General features: G+C 42.8%; 2 protein-coding genes across 4 annotated transcripts; one reads left to right on the forward strand and one right to left on the reverse strand.

Moving 5' to 3' along the window:
- Nucleotides 1–1,430: 1,430 nt before the first annotated feature.
- LOC139668570 (cytochrome P450 2K1-like) lies at nt 1,431–12,901 on the forward strand. Its single transcript, XM_071548194.1, has 9 exons — nt 1,431–1,848; nt 3,367–3,529; nt 4,667–4,816; nt 5,475–5,635; nt 6,802–6,975; nt 7,546–7,687; nt 8,356–8,540; nt 8,622–8,763; nt 12,594–12,901. The coding sequence occupies exons 1-9, from the start codon at nt 1,666–1,668 to the stop codon at nt 12,779–12,781; spliced, it is 1,488 nt and encodes a 495-aa protein (XP_071404295.1). The 5' UTR covers nt 1,431–1,665; the 3' UTR covers nt 12,782–12,901.
- Nucleotides 12,902–14,550: 1,649 nt separating this feature from the next.
- Nucleotides 14,551–22,124, reverse strand: CENPQ (centromere protein Q). 3 transcript variants are annotated; one of them, XM_071548197.1, is made up of 9 exons: nt 22,034–22,124; nt 20,338–20,493; nt 17,730–17,787; nt 17,482–17,596; nt 17,148–17,216; nt 16,495–16,624; nt 16,139–16,258; nt 15,788–15,865; nt 14,551–15,228 (listed from the first exon to the last, which is right to left on the reverse strand). In XM_071548197.1, the coding sequence occupies exons 2-9, from the start codon at nt 20,488–20,490 to the stop codon at nt 15,100–15,102; spliced, it is 852 nt and encodes a 283-aa protein (XP_071404298.1). In that variant the 5' UTR covers nt 20,491–20,493; nt 22,034–22,124; the 3' UTR covers nt 14,551–15,099. The 3 variants fall into 3 exon arrangements, with proteins under 3 accessions (XP_071404298.1, XP_071404299.1, XP_071404296.1); XM_071548198.1 differs by having other exon boundaries at nt 14,552–15,228; nt 17,730–17,784; nt 22,039–22,124; XM_071548195.1 differs by having other exon boundaries at nt 14,553–15,228; nt 22,039–22,124.
- Nucleotides 22,125–22,141: the final 17 nt, after the last annotated feature.

Consider the following 22,141-nt stretch of genomic DNA (forward strand, 5'->3'; position numbering starts at 1 on the left):
ACAAGCCTCCTGTAGAAGTTCACCCTTCAGTCCCCTCTCAGTTCCTTGTTATTAAATTACAGATTATGTGGAAAGACTGATGCTCTCTGTGCCTTTTTGCCCACTCTGGGAAGGTGGAGTAAAATCAGGCCAGCTGGCACTCGGCTGAACACAGGCCTTGGACTTTTTCCAGGACACATTCCAGGTAGGTGAAATGCCCTGGTCTTTCCTTCAGAGACCCTGGGACAGCAGCAGGCTCAGGGTAAGGCAGTACAATAGCAGGTTGTAGCTCCTCCTCCAGCCTCCCATGGGCCAGGGCTCTGTTCCTCTGGGTCTCTGCACTCCCATCCCTGGGGCACTGACTCCTCTGCCTTTGGGCACATGTCTGCAGGGACTCTCATGCTTTTAGGAGAGGAGGACAAGGGGCTCAGCCAGGGCACTTCCCCTCACACAGCCTTCATGGTCTTACCTCAAGGCCATGTACAGCTTAGTGCTCTATATTCCTGGTAAAATCTTCCAAACACTGTTCTTTAAGCTGTTGCCCAGTTTCTCTGGCCAGTCTCAATGAAAGCCCTCGATGGTTTCTTCTCCATGGCTGCTTCTTTTAACACCTCCTCCTCTGCTGCTCACTCTCTTGGACTCTAAGACACGAGTCAGACTGTACCTCAGCCCTCTTTCCTCACCCAGCAGAGGACATCCTTTCTCACTGCTGTCTCCAGTTCTGGGATCACCAGTACAAAAAAAGATGTGGACAGACTAGAGAGAGTCCAGCAAAGCCCACAAAGATGCTGAAGAAACACAGAGAGATGGGACTGTTTAGCCTAGAGAAGACTCAGAGGGATCTTACCAGTCTGTATATACACCTGGAGGAAGGATCAAATAAGTCAGAGCCAGACTCTTCTCTGTGTGTGCCCAGTGCCAGGACGAGAGGACATGGGGCACACTGAAACACGGGCAGTTCCTCTGACCATCAGGAAACACTTTTTTCCTGTGCAAGTGACTGAACACTGGCCCAGGTTGCCCAGGAGGTTGTGAACTCTCCCTCCTTCGAATCATGGAATTGTTTAGGTCCTTGGAGTTCTTCAAAAGCTGTCAGGACACAGTCTAGGGCAACTGGCTCTTGGTGGCTCTGCTTAAGCAGGGGGGTTGGATCAGATGAATTCCAGAGTCCTCTCCAACCTCAACCATTCCATGATTCTGTGATTTGAAATTACCAGTTAATTCAAAGGAAGCAAAGTTATGCCAATTCCTAAGCATTTTTAAAAAAACAAGTCTCTATGCACCACTTCTTTGGACAGTGGCACTTTGATTTCAGTTCTCAGGGTATCAATGCTGTGCCTGCACTAATGGCAAAAAATTAATCAGTAACCCAGACAGCACACAGAGTTCATGATTTTTATACCAAACCAGATCAATAGCCTGCAGTTCTCTGTGTTCTTGGACTTTCATACCTGGACACTGAGCCACACTCTCACTCAGTCACACACTTGGCTAGCAAACCTTTATCTGCCTCTGTACCCTGCTGAGGGTTCATAAGCAAGCACGGAGGGAGACAACAAAGCCAGTCTGGGGAAGAGTTTTATGGACTAACACAAGAGTCTGTCACGGGAAGTTTTTGCAGGAAGACAGAGATCCAGAGTCCACATTTTCTCTTTTCTCTTCTGTGGCAAACTTGGCTAATTAGAGATGGACTGGAGCAGCAGCACTTCCATTGGCTTAGTGTTCATCCTGACTTTTTTATACATTTTGAAAATTGGAGGTTTCTGGGACAACAAGAGAAAGAATTTTCCTCCAGGACCACGAGCATTACCTATCATTGGAAACCTTCATTTGTTTGATTTGAAGAGACCTTACAGGACTTATCTACAGGTAGTAATTTTCTTTTCTATTGGTCCCATAACTGCACATATCATCAAGCCCCATAGTCCAAGGTGTCACAGAGTTTCTCTTGACATGTTGCATCCATGGATGGTCCTTTAGCAAGGAGTAGGAGATGGTAATTTGAGCAGAACCCTTTGAATCCAGCAAGAGTTTCTCTTTACTGTAATACTTTCTCCATGTAACTTCATGCATCCATGTTTGAGCCTTAAACAACTCTCAAATTAATAACAAGAGCCCACCTTATTTTTGTGGTAATTTTGAGCAAAAGGCAGCTGAACAAGGAGTGATTTTGACTTGTGTTCTAACTCCCTCTGCTTTCCACCGATTGATGTGTCTGGAACTGTGACTGCACCTTCTTGCCTCCACTGATTTATCAGCCTTTTTCATCTCCCTTTCCTCCTTCCTTCCTCAAAAGCTGAAGATAACTATATACCCTTAATATTCAGGGCCAGCAGTTGCCAGAATAATAAACTTTTTGGTTTCTTTCTTGTTTTTTCTCTACCCAGTTTATTGCAGGGCTTTCCTGCATTTGAGTCAGAAGATTTCAATGAACCTACTCCTTTCTTGGAGGTTTTTTGCTGCTTAGACATTGAAACTACACATCCTTCTTGCTGCTGATTTGGAAAGGGATAATTGCACCTGCATAACTGTATGTGTGTTGCAGCCACAAATCAAAAGACTGCTTAGATGCAATATCTGGAGTATCACTGTATCTGTTTTCAGGCCAACAGAGCAAATCTGTCTCTGCTGTAATGCAGTGATTTCATTCTAATGCAGGAGGTTGTTCCCTGACTCGAGTATAGTTCAGATTATGTGTCACTGCTCCTGTTATTTCATAGAATTGGCTGTAGTTGCCTAATAGTAGCTGAACATTTTGCACATTGATGCTAAATAGTTGCCTTCTGTTTCTCTCTGCAAACACACAAGAAAATAAGTGCAGTCAAGGAAACACCCTCCAATTGTCAGGAGAATCAAGAACAATGAGTTATGTAAAAATAAACTTACCTGTACCAGATAAAAAGTATCACATTGTCTGAGAGTGATGGTGAATGTAGTCATCTATAAAAATTTTTAATTTATCTAATGCTAAATGCTGGCCCAGAAAACAAACTCAGGGCTTTTTATACAGTAATGGTAGCAAAGGTTTGAAAAGGTCTAGCCTGGGACCAAAAGAAACACAAGAGCATGGAGGTAAGTATGTAAGTATGAGTCAAAAAATTTAATTTAAAGGCATTTCTGAGGGAACACAGAGCTGTCAGCACAACCTTTTGGTGATGTGGGGTTTCAGCTGTTGACACAGTTTAGCACAGTGGGACTCTACTCCCAACTGTGCCATTTAGTCATTAACCATCACAATGTTTGACACATTCACATCATTTAAATCAATTATTTTCCCCTGTACTTGGTAGGAGCTCAGAGGCAGGACAGGAAAAGAAGCAGCACTGAAAGGGTAGTGAATGTCTTCATGAGCTGCAAAGGCTGTAAATCCCTCTTTTCTCCTGACAGCTGTCAAAGGAATATGGCCCAGTCTTCAGCGTTCAGATGGGGCAGAGGAAAATAGTTGTGATTTCTGGGTATGAGACAGTGAAGGAGGCTCTTGTAAACCAGGCAGATGCATTTGCAGAGAGACCTAAAATCCCACTCTTTGAAGATTTGACCAAAGGAAATGGTAAGCTCGTTTTATTTTTTTCCTTCTCAACTTGACCTATTCTTTTTTTTAGTTCCTGTAGACAAAGCAGGAACTGGGATATCACTTTGGATCAGAGGCCATAGAAGGCACTGGGAATAGGGACCAATCTCATTGACTTCAGTGCCTTTACGTGAATTTGGAACTACTGACAGTGACAACAAACCAGCTGTAACTCTAAAAACAACCACAGCAACAGACAATGGATAGTGACACTTTCAGGATCTAGAACAGGGACATCCATACACAGAAGCCTTTCCAGCTCTCATGACATGGCTCTGAACTTGGGGGGTTTTTTTTGGCTTATCACAAAATCATCTTTCTGAAATTAGTACTATACCAATGCTTGTCATTTCAGGTGGTGAACAGTGCCTTTAAATTCTGAATATGGCAATGGAATGGAACACAGACAGAACTGGGGATCTGTTTTAAAAGGGGGCATACTGCATATCGAGCTGGGTTTCAAAATGAGAATTTCATGCCCAAACTTCATTCTAATTTAGCATGAGAATTTCACATTTACATCTCCAAAGATTACACTCTTGGACAAAGTCAGGAATAATTCTGTGCATATTTTAACAGGTGCATTTTTTTAACATATTATTGTATGTGAGTTTTCTTTCCACTTTACTATTTTCTTTGAAAAAGAAGTATAGCTGAAGTAATTAGTTATATGGTGTAAAAATTCCAGTGGAAAGAAAAACCTGATTGTGCAGGGTTTAAGATTTTACCTGAATTTTAAAGACATTTGTGCCTAATAAGTTTTTCTCCAGAAATCACCAGACACACGAGACCTCACTTCAATTCCACTTCCAAACTATGATGATCAATGGTCTGAAATTGAATTTCCAATGCTATCTTTCTTTCAGTGATAATTGTCTCTTAGGACATATATTATTAAGATTTTATTAAATACATCTCAAATAGTTTATTCTGGGTTTTTGTGCAACAAACCTATTGTTGAGGATTCAAAACAGTTAGGGTAAATTTGTGGGTTTTTTCACAACCAAATGTAATTTAGCTTTCAGAAGTGACTACTACTAAACAGCTCCACTCTGTGTCTAGAAAAATTAGTTATTTAAAATCTTCTACCACCTTGAAATGTCCTCTTTGTGTCAGGGGTTGTTTTTGCTCATGGTGACAACTGGAAGGTGATGCGAAGATTTACTCTCACAACCCTACGGGACTTTGGGATGGGCAAAAGGGCCATTGAGGATCGAATTGTGGAGGAGTATGGGTACCTGGCAGACACCTTTGCCTCACAAGAAGGTGGGTGCATGATCCATTCTTCAGACTTATGGAATCATGGAATGGTTTGGGTTGGAAGGGACCTTAAAGATCATCTCATTCAAACCTCCCTGTCATGGACAGGGACACCTTCCACTATCCCAGGGTGCTCCAAGCCCCGTCCAGCCTGGCCTTGAACACTTCCAAGGATGGGGCAGCCACGGCTTCTCTGGGCAATCTCTTCCTATGCCACCCCTAAGGTTTTGTTAGAATCATAGAATCATAGAATCAACTGGGTTGGAAAAGACCTCCAAGACCATCGAGTCCAACCCTTGGTCCAACTCCAGTCCATTTACCAGATCATGGCACTCAGTGCCACGTCCAATCTGCGTTTAAAAATCTCTAGGGATGGTGAATCCACCCCCTCTCTGGGCAGCCCATTCCAATGCTTCAAGCACTCAGAGATATTCTGAACCTCTTAAAGTTCAGACCATTTCAAAAAAATTACTTCAGGCTGAATCAATTTGGTGAATTTTGTTCCTCCAGCATTTTTGTGTCATGGTGTGGTGTTCTGACACTGCATAATAATCAATGATAGCAACAAATCACAGCCAATAAATAGCAATAATTAGTATTAAATTCACATTTACAAATTACATCCTTTGCCACAACATAATATATTCTTTTGTTCATTGTATAGGAAAGCCCTTTGATGCCAGTAAAATGATTAATGCAGCAGTTGCCAATATAATTGTGTCAATATTGCTTGGAAAACGATTTGACTACAAAGACTCCAGATTTGTGAGACTTATAAATCTGACCAATGAGAGCATGAGGCTTGCTGGGAAACCTTTGGTGACGGTAATGATAAACATGTTTGTGCTGCTGTTCCACTGGAGGGCATAGGAAGGTAGCAATACTCATAGTCAGTGTCTTCTATTAAACAGGAAAATCTGAGACTTTGAGAGATAATAGGTCTGTGTCACAGGTTTGGCCCAGCTGTTGCCAACCCTGGACTGGCCCCCCTTCCCCCTCCCAGAACCTTCCCAGCAAAGGAAAGGGAAAAAAAACAGAAAAGACACACACTCTAAAGAAACTGAACTGAATAAAAAGAATAAATTATATTTACTAACATTCACAAACCACACTGTATACACAACACAGAGGATCCCACCCCCAGGGGAGAGGGGAAGGGAGAAAAGGGGATTGATTAGCTGGAAAATAGGGAAGACACCAACCCAACCCAAAGAAACTGAATGAATCAAAACAAACACAATTAAAAACTTCAAGGAAGGGGAACAAGAATGAAACAATCTCACCCAGGACAGGAGAAACACCAGGGACAGGAGGGACCAGACTGCAACCACCTCCCTCCAGCTCCTCAGCCAAGGAAGGGAAGCCCGGAACCCAAAACCACTCCCCCACTGCTACATGGAAGACCCGTGTGGAATCCTTGTAACCTCCTTAGATACAGTGGTTACTGAGGAAGCCATGGGGCAAACCATTACAGTCTGTAAAGCACCTGCTGGGGCAAAAAAAAGCTTGAGAGACAGTCTGGGAATCTTGACACCAACAATCAAACTCTTAATCTCTCAAAAACATCCCTAAACTATACTTTGAAGAATGCTAAAGAGGGATAAATACTCTCTGATACTTGCATGCAATGCTCCCACACACCAGATTCATTTGAAAAAGAAAAAAATAGTTAGTGGGAAAGGTGGTGAAAACAATAAGAAGAGTTGCTTGACATTCAGTTTCATCTCCATGGTGGAAACTTGCAGCTGTTTGGGTCTGACATCTACATTACTTCTGCAAAATAATAATTTGAGGCTGAGAATTTTCCTTGTGTTCAGTGGTCTCTGATGAATTTTCCACCATGAATTAGTTTTTCATATTCTAAAGAACAAAATATTAATGTTAAATTTTGTCTTTGCATTTGCAAAACGGGCACAGTATTACTGATTTTTTTTATTTTCTGCAGTGTCTTCTGCCCCCTGGCTGGTAAATTCTAACTTCCACTCTTGTAGGTGTACAACATCTTCCCATACCTTGGAATTCTCCTAAGGGCTAACAAGATTCTTCTCCGAAACAGAGAGGAATTTCATAATTACATACAAGTTACTTTTGTAGAACATCTCAAAAACCTGGACAAAAATGACCAAAGAAGTTTTATTGATGCTTTCCTGGTTAAACAGCAGGAGGTAACTGAATCTTTTCTCCTTCATTCCAACTTTTATTGTTCTATGATGACACAATTTCCTTCCAATCCCTCTAATTACAGCTAAATTTCTTTGGGGAATCTGCCTTTGAAAAAACACATGAAGTGGTAGAGTTGAACCAATATTTCACTCTGTTGCAGTTCCAACCCCTTCTAACCAGCAAACCTTTCCCCTTACTTGTTTTCTTCAGACCATATCGATGTATTTACAGAGGCTGCATCTTTTTATCTGCTCTCTCTGTTGTCCCAGCCCTCCTGGCTCTTTTAAAAACATAATGCACTGCAAAATAAAATCACTCCCTGGGCTTTACTGGGACTCTTATTTGGGGTCTCCGATATGTCTGGGTTACTTTCTCCATGGAGAATCCAGCTCCATTTGGAGCTGGCCCCAGTAAACACAGAGATAATTGAGAATATAAAACCTAAGACAGCATTTTTTCCAGGGACAAGACCAAAGTTCTTTACCTCTTTAGTAAAAGTTTATCTACATAAATTGCATTCCCTTATGGAAAGGTTTACATTTTCATCCTTTTATCTCAATTACTTTTTTCAGGAGAAATCCACTACCAATGGGTACTTCCATAATGGCAACTTGCTATCCTTGGTGAGCAATTTATTTACTGCTGGTGTTGAGACAATTTCCACCACACTAAACTGGGGCTTTCTGCTGATGCTAAAGTACCCTGACATTCAGAGTAAGTGGTTTTATGACAGATGTTGTAACACTCAGGGCATTAGGAACCAAATGTGAACCTGGAGGGTCAACATATCTGTTAATACACAGTTACAAAAAGCCAAGGTTGCCAGTTAATTATTGTTTAGGTAATGCTGTGCCCTGTGGTTCAGACCCAGTGAGGGGCACACCAGCCAACCTACCAGCAGATTCTAAACAGAGTTCATACAGGCAGGGCCCTTCACTCAGGAAAATCTCATTAATTAATAACTGTCCTGTGTTAGCCAATGAAATTGTTTCCCTCAGAAAGGGGCTGTTGTTAAACCAAAGGCCTGTGCAGAGGTTAAATTGACTGTACTGAGGCATTAGACACCTGAGAACATTCAGGGAATTGCCATGTGTCTGACACCTCAATTCCAGTTGATGGTACAGGGTTGAGACATCTTTTAGGCAGAGCAAGAACTCTAGACAGAAGACAGGAAAGAAAAAAAAGTCTTTAGATTTCTTGTTGGTAAAGAAACAATCAAACACTGTAGTCCTGCTCAGCTTCCATTGCTTCCAAAAGGAAAAAAAGGATTTGGGGAGAATTCATGATTTTCACTCATTTTTATACTTTACATCAATAACACACAGTGTGTCTCAGGGATGAATGAGACTTTGCATCTTTCTCATACTTGATTCTGTCCTCAGGAAAGGTCCAAGAAGAGATAGATCAAGTGATAGGGTCAAACCCCCCACGGATCGAGCACCGGACCCAGATGCCATACACAGATGCTGTCATCCATGAGATCCAGAGGTTTGCCAATATCCTGCCCTTGGACCTGCCTCATGAGACTGCTGCAGATGTCACCCTCAAAGGCTATTTCATTCCCAAGGTGAGATGCCTACAGTGGTTTTTACAACGTTACTTCATTCTGAATTTGTCCAGAGATTAATTCCACTGTCCTGTTTTGCAGGGAACTTACATCATCCCCTTGCTGACCTCAGTCCTGCACGACAAATCGCAGTGGGAGAAACCAGATATGTTCTATCCTGAGCACTTTCTAGATGCCAGTGGGAAATTCATGAAGAGGGAGGCTTTTATGCCTTTTTCAGCAGGTACTTTCTCTTTCCCATCTCCTGTCATTGCAAGTAACTGCTTTCTACAAGGGCTACTTGTATTTTCTGGCACTGAAGCCTGGTCTCCACATGATCCTTCTCAGGGGGTCCATTTCACACCTGATGTTTCATAGATTTCTCAGGGGGCACCTCTGATAAGAGCAAGTACTCCCAAATGGCTACTAATTCCTTCACCCTCTGGATGTTATTGGTGTCTTAGGATTCAATGATTGTAGATTGATGCCTAAAATAGTAAAAAAAGAAATTTCTAGACAGTATTAGTCTAGATAAAATAGAGAGCAGGTCTTTAACTAAAACACTTTAAGGTACACTAAATACATAAGTGCATGATCCTGGATTAAGAGCTGGCTGGAGGGTCGGGCCCAGAGAGTGCTGGTGAATGGAGCTGCATCCAGCTGGTCACCAGTGGTGTTCCCCAGGGGTCTGTGTTGGGTCCAGTCCTGTTTAACATCTTTAGTGATGATTTAGATGAGGGGATTGAGTCCATCAGCAGCAAATTTGCTGATGACACCAAGTTGGGAGGGAGTGTCGACCTGCTGGAAGGCAGGAGGGCTCTGCAGAGGGATCTGGAGAGACTTGAGAGATGGGATGATTCCAATGGGATGAAGTTCAACAAGGCCAAGTGCAGGTCCTGCCCTTTGGCCACAACAACCCCCTGCAGCACTCCAGGCTGGGCACAGAGTGGCTGGAGAGCAGCCAGGCAGAAAGGGACCTTGGGGTACTAATTGACAGGAAGCTCAACATGAGCCAACAGTGTGCCCAGGTGGCCAAGAAGGCCAAGGGGATCCTGTTCTGGATCAAAAATAGCGTGGCCAGCAGGCCCAGGGCAGTGACCCTTCCCCTGTACTCTGCCTTGGGGAGGCCACACCTTGAGTGTTGTGTTCAGTTCTGGGCCCCTCAGTTCAGAAAGGATATTGAGGGGCTGGAGCGAGTCCAGAGAAGAGCAACAAGGCTGGTGAAGGGACTGGAGCACAAGCCCTATGGGGAGAGGCTGAGGGAGCTGGGGGTGTTTAGCCTGGAGAAGAGGAGGCTCAGAGGTGACCTCATCATTGTCTAGAACTACCTGAAGGGAAGTTCTAGGCAGGTGGGGGCTGGTCTCTTCTCCCAGGCACTCAGCAATAGGACAAGGGGGCACGATGGGCTCAAGCTCTGCCAGGGGAAATTTAAGTTGGATATCAGAAAAAAATTCTTTCCAGAGAGAGTGCTCAGGCATTGGAATGGGCTGCCCAGAGGGGGGGTGAATTCACCATCCCTAGAGATTTTTAAACGCAGATTGGCCGTGGCACTGAGTGCCATGATCTGGTAAAGGGACTGGAGTTGGACCAAGGGTTGGACTCGATGATCTTGGAGGTCTTTTCCAACCCAATCGATTCTATGATTCTATGATACAGCACAGGGCTCCTATAAATTTATAACACTAATTAATTATCATGTCTAATGGATACATCCAACCCCAGAATTGGTCAGCCCCAGAACCTCCCTCAGGTCTGCCCCTTGGCACACCTCCCCAGAACTGAGTCAGGGGTCTCAAGACCCCTTCCCTTCTTCCCCATCATCATCTTCAGCATCACATGCTTTCTTTGGAGCTTCTCCAAGGTTTCTGAGCCTTCTAGGTTGCTTTGGCTCCAATGATATCCTATTATGGCCTTCTAAGTCATGTCTCAAACAAGATATACTCGCTAAAATCTTTTTCCTTGAAAAGAATATTAAGCAAAATTTGAAGAATTTCAAGAATTTGACACAAAACATGAGGAAGGGGTTGAGTAACTATTAACTACTATTTAAAAGTGTTGGAAAACTATACAGCTATATTAAAAATCTTTATGCTGCAAATCTTAAGGATTTGTGGTGTATTCTTAAATATGAGGGAGGTTTTCAGCAAATTCCATGTGTCTTGGTTTGAGATAAGCAACTGCCAACCCCCCCAAGCACAGAGAGAAAAGCCTCCCTCCTAACACCAGGGAAAGGGAGGAAAAGAGAGGGGAAAGAAAAAACCACTTCAAACTGCATTTATACTAAATCTACATATATTTTTAGAGAAAGAAAGAGACAATTAGAAGAGAGTACAAATATTCACTCACACAAGTCTGCAACAAGTTCCCCACCTCAACTTCTTAACGAACACACAAATTCTACTGTCCTAACTACACATTACTTAAGAAGAAGCTTATTCCCCAGGGAGACAAACCCAAGCAGAAAGGAGAGACCCAGAACAACACATTTTACTTTCCTGAGGTACCCTGTGAGCCAGTGGTGGGCCTGGTCCTCTCCATCCCCCCTGGGACAGCATCGTGCGTCCTCCCAAGAGGAGGCTGAGAAGCGACTGCCTTAACCACTCCCACACTGGTTCCTACTGCCCTGGAGATGATGTCATAGTGTGGTATGGAATACAAAATTACTGGCTAGGAGAGGTCAGCTGTTAGCTCAGCCCAGCTCAAGTCAGCTGAGAGCTTCAGCCTAGTCCAAACTCGAGCCCAAATTAGGCCCACCTAGGTGAACCCATGACACCATGATAGCTTGGCAACATATTTTTATGTTATGTGTAGCCCACAGCTGCTCTGTGGCCTGGGATTCTTTGAGTCTTACCATACCAAACAGCATTGTCTATGGCCACAAAAAACACACAAAGCACACAGCAAAGGTGGCTTCTGTGTCTCTCCCAGAGAACCACGTCTCCTTTTTCCATGTCCCTTTTAAAGTCATGAATAATGTTGGCTGGGTGAAGAAGATTTCATACACTGTGACAACAAGGAGGAGTTGCCAAAAAAAACCCCAAATTCTGTGTCAAAGCAAAGGACAGAAGAGGGTTGCATTTTGAGGCTTCCCCAAAGAGTGACAATGCCCTGAGTTTACACACATCATTCTCTGGCTGACTTATCCGTCATATCCACAACACTCTCCTTTTTTCTATAGACCCTATTTGTATATTCATAATTCTGCATGATATTTGAATAAGATTATTCTTGTCATCCACATCATTCAACATATATTAAATATTTATTTTCATAGAAGAACTTATGATGCTTCCAACTTCCAGGCATTCTTTTTCAGATTTAAGTCTAGATGTACATCCAAGGATTCTCAGGTCTGGGCATTCCCTGGAAAGTTTATTTCATAGCACAGCCATACAATAGCTCTTTTTTTTTTTTTTTCACTTCCTGCCATCCAAGGGAATTAAAATAAAATCTTAGTTTAGGTTTTTGTTAGTTCTGACCTTGAATCATCATGTTCTGATTAAGGCAGTTTACAACCTGCTGCAGCTCAACAGGACTGAGAAAAAATGATATTTACAGCAATTTTGAATATCTATAAAATATGCCCCCCACCTTCCTTCTCACTCCTACTTGAGCCAGAATTCGTGAGTTTTCAAAGAATTTTCTGACAAATTTTAATATAAAAATTTACTCTGACTAGACTAATAGAGCCAAAGTCTAGACTCAACCAGTTGATCTGGGACTCAAAAATTGAGCCAAGTAGGGAAAAATCTGAAAATAAAAAAAAAAAAATCGGATTTTGTTTAAAACTAGAATTAAGGAATTCAATTTGCATTTCCATACATTTCTCCACAAATTGCAAGCATTTAGATGAAGGAAAAGACAAAACCCCCACCAGTTGGCTTTGTATCATACATCTGAAGACCAAGTTTCCTCTCTCTGATAACTTTTGTACTTAATAGGCTTTTAAAAGCTGGGATACAACATTTCAAGTGTTCTGGATTCCCACTGCCCTTTCTCAGAGGTTTCATTCTCTCCCAGCTATTGAAGAGCAGCTCCCACTGACTCCCTCATGGTTGTTCTGTTTCATTCCAGGGCGGAGGATCTGTGCTGGTGAGACTCTTGCCAAAATGGAGCTGTTCCTCTTCTTCACCAGCCTCCTGCAGAGGTTCACCTTCTGCCCTCCACCTGGAGTTTCCACCTCAGACCTGGACCTCAGCCCTGATATTTCATTTAATGTCATCCCCAAACCTTATACAATGTGTGCTGTGACACGTTCCTAGAGCTCTAATCAGCATTTATTTGTTTCAAAAATGTTTAAATTACTTTTCCATAGCATCTGCCTTTGTAATCCTTTGACCAAAAGAATTCACAACTTAATTAAGGTTTCCAGTACTTCTAAACTAATGTGGTGCTCTTTTATTTATTGGGCAAGAGCATAAATGGACCAGAAATGTGAACTCATGTAGGGCTCATGGATTAACCTGTTAGATCACCTAATCTGAGCTAAATACACACCCTCAGCTTTCTTATTTCAGTTTTCACTTGGTAATGGATGTTTGCTGAAAGCACAGCTAAAACACATTCCCAAGTGCAGGTTTCTCCAAAGAGACATATGGACCATGAAGCTGTGCCTCCTAGGGTTTAAACTCCAAACACTTCTTATACCTTTTTTTTCTTCCATGTGGTTTGTGTGGCTGAGTCAATCTGTTGGGAAGGTGATGGTGATGCAGATGCCTGAGGTGAGGTGGCTCCATCGAGCAGTTATAGCAGATATTGCAGAGGGGGGCCATGTCATTCCTTGAGCAACACTCTACCCTACGTTAATCTATCAGTTTGAAAGCCTGGAGCACCCTTTCAGGGGCTGAGGCATCTCCTTCAACCCATCAGGCCTTATCAGAGGGGCCATCACCCCACATGCCCTCAGGTAAATGGAGTCCAGAGAAAACCGACCCAGCTCAGGGTTCCCAAACACCACTTTGAGGTGGCAGCCCTGTTCCCCTTTTGACTGAGTTTCCAATGGTCCCTGTCAGCCCAGTTTGGTGATGTTAACTGTCCTTTGGATTTGGACTGGATAACCTGCATGACAAGGCAGAAGAGTCGATACAGAAGGAAATCCAAGTGTTACAAGAGAGGACATGCAGATATTTTGTCTGAATATGAGAAAGGGTTGATGTGGAATATAGATACTACTGATATATCTTAAGCAATCTGTAGCTTATAAATCACCTACTTGAAACCAAGGTTTGTGAAACTGAAGTTTCAGATGCTACCAGGTCATATCACACAAGTTCACAGCTCCACACAGACTGATCAACAGTGAACCTGCTCCTAGAGAAGTTCTCCAATCTCATCAAAACCACAATCATTCTGCAGCTCTGACAAAGTGTATCCAACATCAAGTGAGTTAAGACCACCTGCTAAATATCTGGATATATGTTTCAGGTATATGTTGTTCTGTTTATGTGTGCATGACAATCCCAAGGTAACAACATCCTAAAAACAGCCAGCCTATCACAAATAATTTCTTAATTAATTATTTTAATTTATCTGTACCTATCTCTCCCTGTAATGCAGAACCTCCTTCTTCAGTTACTGTTATTTTAGCTTTCCTTATGTCAAAGCTCTGCCTCCTTCTTACTGCCCTTCTCCAAACTTTCATTTGAAAGCAAAAAAATAAAAGAGAAAAAAGAAACCCATATGATTCAGGCAGTTCAGTGGCAAGTAAATCATTCTTAATGAAAGCAAAAATTAAGATAGCTGGCAAGCAGGAAAATCATTAACCCATAGTCAGGATTAAAGTACTTTTGGGTAAAGCCAATAAATGCTCCCCTTGTCAAGTGATCAAAAATTTGAGAAACATTTCTAAATACTTATGAATGGGAAAATAGATTTTTTAACTTCATTTTCATCTTCCAGTGCTGAACAGTATCTGATGGTTAATGAAATAAAAGGTGACTACACAACTCTCAGATCAGAGCTTTGCTCTGTAATGTTCTCACCTGCTTTCCCCAAGCACCTGGATAAACCAGCTGGGGTTCTTTTAAGCAGTGAACATGCCAATGTAGAAAAAATCCTGTACTTTAGATAAAAATGATTCAATTTCCTGCCATGGATGTTTTTTATTAAAAACAAGTAAGAAAATTGAACAGGGGATTTATAACAGAGTGTGTTTCACATTTAAAGAGGATTAAACTCTCACTTTGCTAAGAGATTCTGCCTTCAGTGTTTTACAGATATAGATTCAGAAATGATACAGAACTGCAAATATAATGGAATAGTTGCCTAATTCTATACAAATGCCCAAATAACCAAGGATCCATTTCCCTGCCTTCTCCTGATTTATCATCATTAGAAGTCATCACAAGTCAAAACCCCAAAAACCCCTTGATAGAGGACACAAATCACTTCAGTTGCAGAATGTATCTACAGATTTATATAACAATATTCACAGAAAATGTTTTAACAGAAATTCAGCAGTCACAACAGCTAAGCCATTAGAAAGAAAACAGTTTCCATGCTCAGCATCTTGCTGCTATACATTAACAGAGTGCTGGCCAACATTATCTCCCTCAGAGAAGACTCCACATATTTCAGCTTCTCAAAGCAAGTCCACCTTCTCATAGGTCTTCTCAATGAGGGTTAACAAGTTCTTCAAGTCAGCTGACTGCTGAATAGTATTCATATCCTTTAAGAGACCTTTCTGATTCTTTGTCTTCAGAATTTCTTCCTAAAGAAGGAAAGAATGACAGACAACCAATGAAAACCACCTTTTGTTGAGCACAACAGGAATTTCACTTTCATGTAGCCCAGCTACAATGAAAAAAAAATAAATAAAAAACTATTCCAAGTGTTCCCTCCAACTGTTATACAGATATATTTCAGGTATGATTACAGGTTCCCTATGACCACAGGTTTTTCTACAAAGAGACAAGTGATCTTTAAATCATAGAATGATTTAGTTTGGAAGGGACCTTGAAGTTCACCTAGTTCCAAAGTCCCTGCCACAGACAGGGACACCTTCCACTAGATCAGGTTGCTCAGGTCCCATCCAACCTGGCTTTGAACACTTCTAGGGATGAGGAGGGTTTCCAGAGGTTTGTTCTGTTTTTAAAAGTGAAGTGTCTATAGTTTCCAATGAAAAGAATAAAAGGAAAAAGAAAACTTATTTAATTTTTCTGAGTTTTCAGAATTGCCTCCTCTGACAAAAGTGTATAAAAGCACATTCTGTTGTCTTACTACTCATAACCAAAATGTCTCTGAACATACATTATATAATCCATGCTCACCTGCAAAGTGGGTGCCTGCAAACTGTGCTTGGGGAGTTCTGGAAGGTGGAGTGCTCCACTGCCATTTTCCTGGAATATCTAGAAAGGGAAAAGAAGAAAGGAAAAAATAATCAAAAAACTCCAAACATCAGGCACACAAGTAGAAAAATAACCTGGCTGTCGTTATCCAACTTCTGAAAACTAAACTTCTTAAATTTTGCCACTAAAGTGGGCAAGATTGAAAAGATCCATTTCCAAAGGCAAATGAGGCTTTCCTTAAATGACATTCCTGAAGAAACAGCTTGTTTAGGACAGCTCTGGAAGTTAGCCCATCCCTCTAGGTCAAAGTACAGAAGTATTAATTTGAAATACCTTCCTGGCCTTTCTTTCATCTTCCTCTAACTGGTTCTTGAGCACCTGGATTTTGTACTGCAGCTGCTGGACAGTTTCCTCAGTGCGCTCTACTGATTGCTCAGCTTCAGTTATTTCTTCCTAAAATAAAAGAGACACGAAACCAGAACAAAATTGACTTTAAAGATGATGAGTCTTTTGCATAGAACCCTCCAGAAAGAGACATTGCTTTGCAGCAAAGGTGGGTGATGATGAGCAGTGGACACTCCTACACAACGGCACAGGCACAGCCAGCAGTCTCTCTACTGAAAGGTTATAACATACTGTGAAGCAGCAGCTGGGTAAGGTAAATTTCTTCCCTGCCTTGCCTTTCATACCTGCAGTTTTGCCAAAAATTCCTCATTTGCCTCAAGCATTTGTCTCTCTGCCATTTGAAGGCTCGGGATATTCTTCAGGCTGCCCAGCTTCCCTGGAGGCACCTTTAAAGTCTTGAAAGCTCTCAGCATCCTTAAGTGTAGAAAAAGGAAATCAGGACTTGTTTGGAGTTCTTTGCAGAGCTACAAGGAAGGTGATGAATGACTTATCTGGGGAACTCAGTTTAGCCCAATTGCTGCCAGTGACATAAAAGGCTTCAGACAGGAAGAAAAGCTGTATTGAATTGCTTTCCAAAATCATGTGGAATAGAAATCTAAAGAAGGAACTAGGAACAAGAAATCCCACCATTCTCACCATTGCTACTGTGCTGACCTTGTTTGGCTTCATTGCCCAGTACACTCCCTGACTATAAACTGACACCAACTGGGATCTTCCTAATATGTTTTCAGTTCTGACCATTCTGTTTGTCAAAGTAAAACTAAGTTCTAAAAGCAGCATCTTTACCTGCTTCCAAATAATGATCATTTTAGTAAAACCTGGGAATGCTTTGACAAAACATGATATAAAGCTTTATGTCAGAGGGAGAGTTTTAGTTTGCCCTCAAAGGAACTGGGTAAAAGAAATCTCTCCTTTTTTTTTTTTTACAATTTGATACCTTTGTTTCAGTACATTGAGGTGCTTCTGAACATCATCTTTTTCCTTTCTCTGTTGGCACAAAACAGATCTGGAAAGAAAATAAAGGCAGAATTCCCATCATAAGGCCTGCAAGCACAGAGAACACATCAAATGAAGTGAACACAGTTGGAACTACTCTAGGTAAAAATTTCCAATTTCAGATAGAAAGTGTTACATTATACTGGGAAAAAATATACACAGCCAGACATATTGTTCAAAAAAGCTCCAAAGTATTTCCAGTTCAAGCATTACCACAATTTTTATTATATTCCTTGTGGAAACAGAAAAGAACCATGAAGATATTTGGCACTTACAGTACTACTGAATCCACTACAGTTTCCAGAAACCGTCTACTGGTCTCTGGGAGAGTCTGCCAAGATTCTCTTGCAGCACTGGATAGCTTTACTTTTTTTGAAGAACCATTTTCTCCTGTTAACACAAAGGAAGAGGAGGAAAATATATGATTTGTGAAACCTGTATAGACAGTTTCATGACTCAGTTCAGTCAGATCAGAGTCAAAGGTGGAACAGTTCAGATTTAACAAGAAAGAACAGGATCCTACCGACAGGGGAATAGTCCTTCCATTCCTTAACATTCCTTTTGACTGTCTGAGTGACCTGCTGAAGAGAAAAATTTACAGCAAATGTGGCAATTTGGAAACATCCTCTGCTGTGCAATCATCCATCTACTCCTATGAACTCACTATGTTACTGTCTGGCAGAAGTCTGATACACTTAACACAAAAAAAAAGCTTTTGTGAACTGTGCAACAGTAATTCACATCAAGCAGGCTAAGGAAAACAAGGCACTCTTCCTAATTACTCCCTGTTATGGGTTCACCCAGGTGGGCCTAGAATTGGGCTCTGAAGTCTGGACTAGGCCGAAGCTGTCAGCTGACTTGAGCTGGGCTGAGCCAACAGCTGACCTCTTCTAGCCAGTAACTTTGTATTCCATACCACATTATGACATCATCTCCAGGGAAGTAGGAACCAGTGTGGGAGTGGTTAAGGCAGTGGCTTCTCAGCCTCCTCTTGGGAGGACACACGATGCTGCCCCAGGGGGGATGGAGAGGACCAGGCCCACCACTGGCTCACAGGGTACCTCAGGAAAGTAAAATGTGTTGTTCTGGGTCTCTCCTTTCTGCTTGAGTTTGTCTCCCTGGGGAGTAAGTCTTTTCTTAAGTAATGTGTAGTTAAGACAGTAGAATTTGTGTGTTCATTAAGAAGTTGAGGTGGGGAACTTGTTGTTGCAGACTTGTGTGAGTGAATTTTTGTACTCTCTTCTAATTGTCTCTTTCTCTCTGTGAAAATATATGTAGTTTTAGTATAAACGTGGTTTGAAGTGTTTTTTTTCCTTTCCCCTCTCTTTTCCTCTCTTTCCCTGGTGTTAGGAGGGAGGCTTTTCTCTCTGTGCTTGGGGGGGTTGGCAGTTGTGTCCTTGTCCTGGGTTGAGCTGGCAAAACACCAGCTGTCCAGGACAGAGTGAAAGGGGTTCCTCCTCCCCCCAACCAGCCAAGGGAAAAAGAAGAGGGAGAGAGGAAAAAAAAACTTCCAAAGCCAGGTCTATGCTGAAACTAACTACATGTATTTATACAGAGAAGAGAAGAGAAAATTAGGAGGATACTACAATATAACACACACTTACACAAGTTATGTATAACAAGAAATAACTCCCCACTTCCCAGTAAACACAAATTCTACCATTTTAACTATAAATCATTCTGGAGAAGTCGGTTATTCAGAGACAGACTTAAGCAGAGAGAAAAGCTAAGAACATTTTACTTCCCTCAGATAACATGATGTTAAGCTGGTGCTCTGGGCTTGGGCCTCCCCATCCCTCCTGGGACAGCAGAGTGTCTTGCTGGGACCACAGCTGTGAAGCAACTGCCCAAGCCAGTCCCACACACTGGATTTTACACCCTTTGAGATGATGTAGTATGGTGTGGAATACAATATTATTGGCTGGAAGAAGTCAGTTGTTAGCTGGCTCAGCCCAGCTTAAATCAGCTGACAATCCCAGGCCTAGCTGAACTTTAAATCCTAAATTTAGGCCCATCTGGCCAAACCCATAACAGTCCTGGACACTGTTTTTTAAACACAGAACTATTCACAAAACAATTCAAGGTCAGTATCTCGGTGGAACCTCCAATAATGTCGCAAGTCTGGCCTGGCTGTTGCCAACCCTGGACTGGCCCCCTTCCCCCTCCCAGAACCTTCCCAGCAAAGGAAAGGAAAAAAAACCTGAAAAGAAACGCACTCTAAAGAAACTGAACTGAATAAAAAGAATAAATTATATTTACTAACATTCACAAACCACACTGTATACACAATACAGAGGATCCCACCCCCAGGGGAGAGGGGAAGGGAGAAAAGGGGATGGATTAGCCAGAAAATAGGGAAGACACCAACCCAACCCAAAGAAACTGAACGAATCAAAACAAACACAATTAAAAACCTCAAGGAAGGGGAACAAGAATGAAACAATCTCACCCAGGACAGGAGAACCACCAGGGACCGGAGGGACCAGACCTCAACCACCTCCCTCCAGCTCCTCAGCCAAGGAAGGGAAGCAGGAACAAAACTACTCCCTCCCCTGCTACGTGGAAGACCCGTGGGGAATACTTGTAACCTCCTGAGATACAGTGGTTACTGAGGAAGCCATGGGGCAAACCATTACAAGTTGCTTATCCCAAACCAAGACACTCCCATTCCAAGAATGAGACCATGAAATAAATGCACAAGATGTTTGGCTGTTCAGCCACATCTCAAGATCACGCTGTTCCTAACCTCAGTGGTTGGGCAAGAAAGCTTGTTGGAGAATCCTGTCCTGAGACATGCAGAATATTTTCCACAGGTGAATAAACTGAGCTGAATGAACTCTGCCTTGATGCTGTTCAGCAGTTCTTCACAGCTGCACAACCAGCTTCCTTTTTACTCATGAACAGCCAGTGCTTCCCTCTACTTGTGACAGGCACAGCAGCACCCAACTAGGAATTCTGGAAACCAGGAAACAGCCAAGGCTGCTCAAGAGTTCACACTGTGCATTTTCTCAAGTTACATTTGGTTACTTAATTATTCTCTACCAATTTCAGTGTAAAAATGGGCAAAACTGCCTCTTTTTTTTACTCCTTTGGTTACTTTTCTACTTTCTTTGATCCAAAATAATGCATACCTGTCTTTTTTGACCTTGTTTTCTTCCTTCTCCATCTGTTGCCTTTTTTTTGCTGGAAGGCTTTAGTTGATTTTTAGACTTAAAAGGGTTTTTTGTTGATCTTCCAGCAGTGGTCTCCCCCATTTTAGTGGAAGGTGTGTGGTGGGGTTTCATTATCTGTAAACCAATGGGAACAGGAAGAAAATACAAAATTAAAATCCAGAAATTCCACAAATTAACAACCAAGTGATGGAAATTGGGCTCAACTCAGTGAGCCCAAAATGAGCCCAAATATTTGCACTCTGCTACCTTCAGTCTTGAATATTTACCTCAGTGCAGGACCACTAAAAACCATCCCCATTTGCCTTTTAGACAAGCTCTTGTGCATTTAACATCTGTGTCTAAAGTCATAAGGCAGCATGACCATATGTCAAACAGCAGCAATGGCAAAGCAACAGAACAGACTAAAGAAAAGCCTAATTTGTTCTTAAAGGTGTCTCCATTAGCAGAATATTCTCTGCTTTCAAAAGACCCCACCTGCAACACTGTCCAGCTCTGGGACCCCTAAAATAAGAAAGACATGAAGCTGTTGGAGCGAGTCCAGAGAAGGGCATGGAGATGCTCCAAGGCCTGGAGTCCCCTCTGCTCTGGAGACAGGCTGGGAGAGCTGGGGGGGTTCACCTGGAGAAGGTTCCAGGGAGACCTTACAGATCCTTCCAGTGCCTAAACCCGTTCCAAGAGAGATGGAGAGGGACTTTGGATGAGGGAATGAAGTGACAGGACAAGAGAGAATGGCTTTAAACTGACAGAGAGTAGCTTTAGAGTAGATATTACAAAGAAATTCTTTGCAGTGAGGATGGTGAGGCCCTGGCACAGGTTGCCCAGAGAAGCTGTGGCTGCCCCATCCCTGGAAGTGTCCAAGGCCAGGCTGGATGAGGCTTGGAGCAACCTGGGCTGGTGGGAGGTGTCCCTGTCCATGGCAGGGGGTGAGACTGGATGATCTTTAAGGTCCCTTCCAACCCAATCCATTCTGTGATTCTATGACTTATCTTTCTAATGCAGTTCAGTGCAGTGATACAGTTACTGAAACTTTGCACCAGAACTCCTGACCACAACGGCCTTTGCTACAGTTTAAAGCTATACTTTCTTTTTCTTACTTATTACACAGACAGCAGGAAGAGCAAGCTCACAGAAGGGAGAAGCCACACCACCACACAACGCTTCTCTTCCCTAAACACCATGACTCAAGGTATATTCAGTTTGTGCCTTGCCCCCTCAAAGCCACTTTCCCCCCTCACTCAGAGGCCCTGTCACCGCTCACCAGGTGACTGTTGCAATTGACAACCAGGTAAACAAGCCCTACACTAGATAAATAAACACCACGCCAGGCAAATAAGCGCTATAAGTGATAAATAAGCCCTAAACCAGCTAAACAAGCCCTGACTTTCCCCTCCTCCAAAACTACCGATGCCGTGGTAGAGCTTTCGCAGCGCACCTCGGAGCTGAGGCGAGGACTACAACTCCCAGCATGCTCCGCCACCGGCGCCGCCGAGGCAACTCAGTCACCGAGCGCAGTGCATGCTGGGAGTTGTAGTCCTCCCCACCCATAGCGCCCGGACCCCCAAACGCCCCAAACCGCCGCTGCCCGCTAACACCCCGGATAGCACCTCCGCAAAAACCTTTCCCTCCTCCCGGCTCATCCCATCCTGGAACGCGCCTCACCGCCCCGGCGCTGCCCCTTCTTCTGTCCCGTGCTCTTCCTCCGCGCTGCCGCCTCAGCCCGCCGGGCCGTTACCAAACAAACCCGCGCTCCCCGCGCGCGTGC

The sequence above is a fragment of the Pithys albifrons genome, chromosome 2 (genome assembly GCF_047495875.1).
Source record: "Pithys albifrons albifrons isolate INPA30051 chromosome 2, PitAlb_v1, whole genome shotgun sequence".
NCBI classification, from domain to species: Eukaryota; Metazoa; Chordata; class Aves; order Passeriformes; family Thamnophilidae; genus Pithys; species Pithys albifrons.

Excerpts from the sequence above, each read along its gene's own strand:
- CENPQ (XM_071548197.1), bottom strand. The coding sequence starts at position 20,490 with ATGAAACCCCACCACACACCTTCCACTAAAATGGGGGAGACCACTGCT. Across the intron at positions 17,597-17,729 it reads GAAGGACTATTCCCCTGTCG|GAGAAAATGGTTCTTCAAAA; the intron begins GTAGGATCCTGT and ends TTGTGTTAACAG. Across the intron at positions 16,625-17,147 it reads CTCAATGTACTGAAACAAAG|GATGCTGAGAGCTTTCAAGA; the intron begins GTATCAAATTGT and ends TCTACACTTAAG.
- LOC139668570 (XM_071548194.1), top strand. The coding sequence starts at position 1,666 with ATGGACTGGAGCAGCAGCACTTCCATTGGCTTAGTGTTCATCCTGACT. Across the intron at positions 1,849-3,366 it reads CTTACAGGACTTATCTACAG|CTGTCAAAGGAATATGGCCC; the intron begins GTAGTAATTTTC and ends TTCTCCTGACAG. Across the intron at positions 3,530-4,666 it reads AGATTTGACCAAAGGAAATG|GGGTTGTTTTTGCTCATGGT; the intron begins GTAAGCTCGTTT and ends TCTTTGTGTCAG.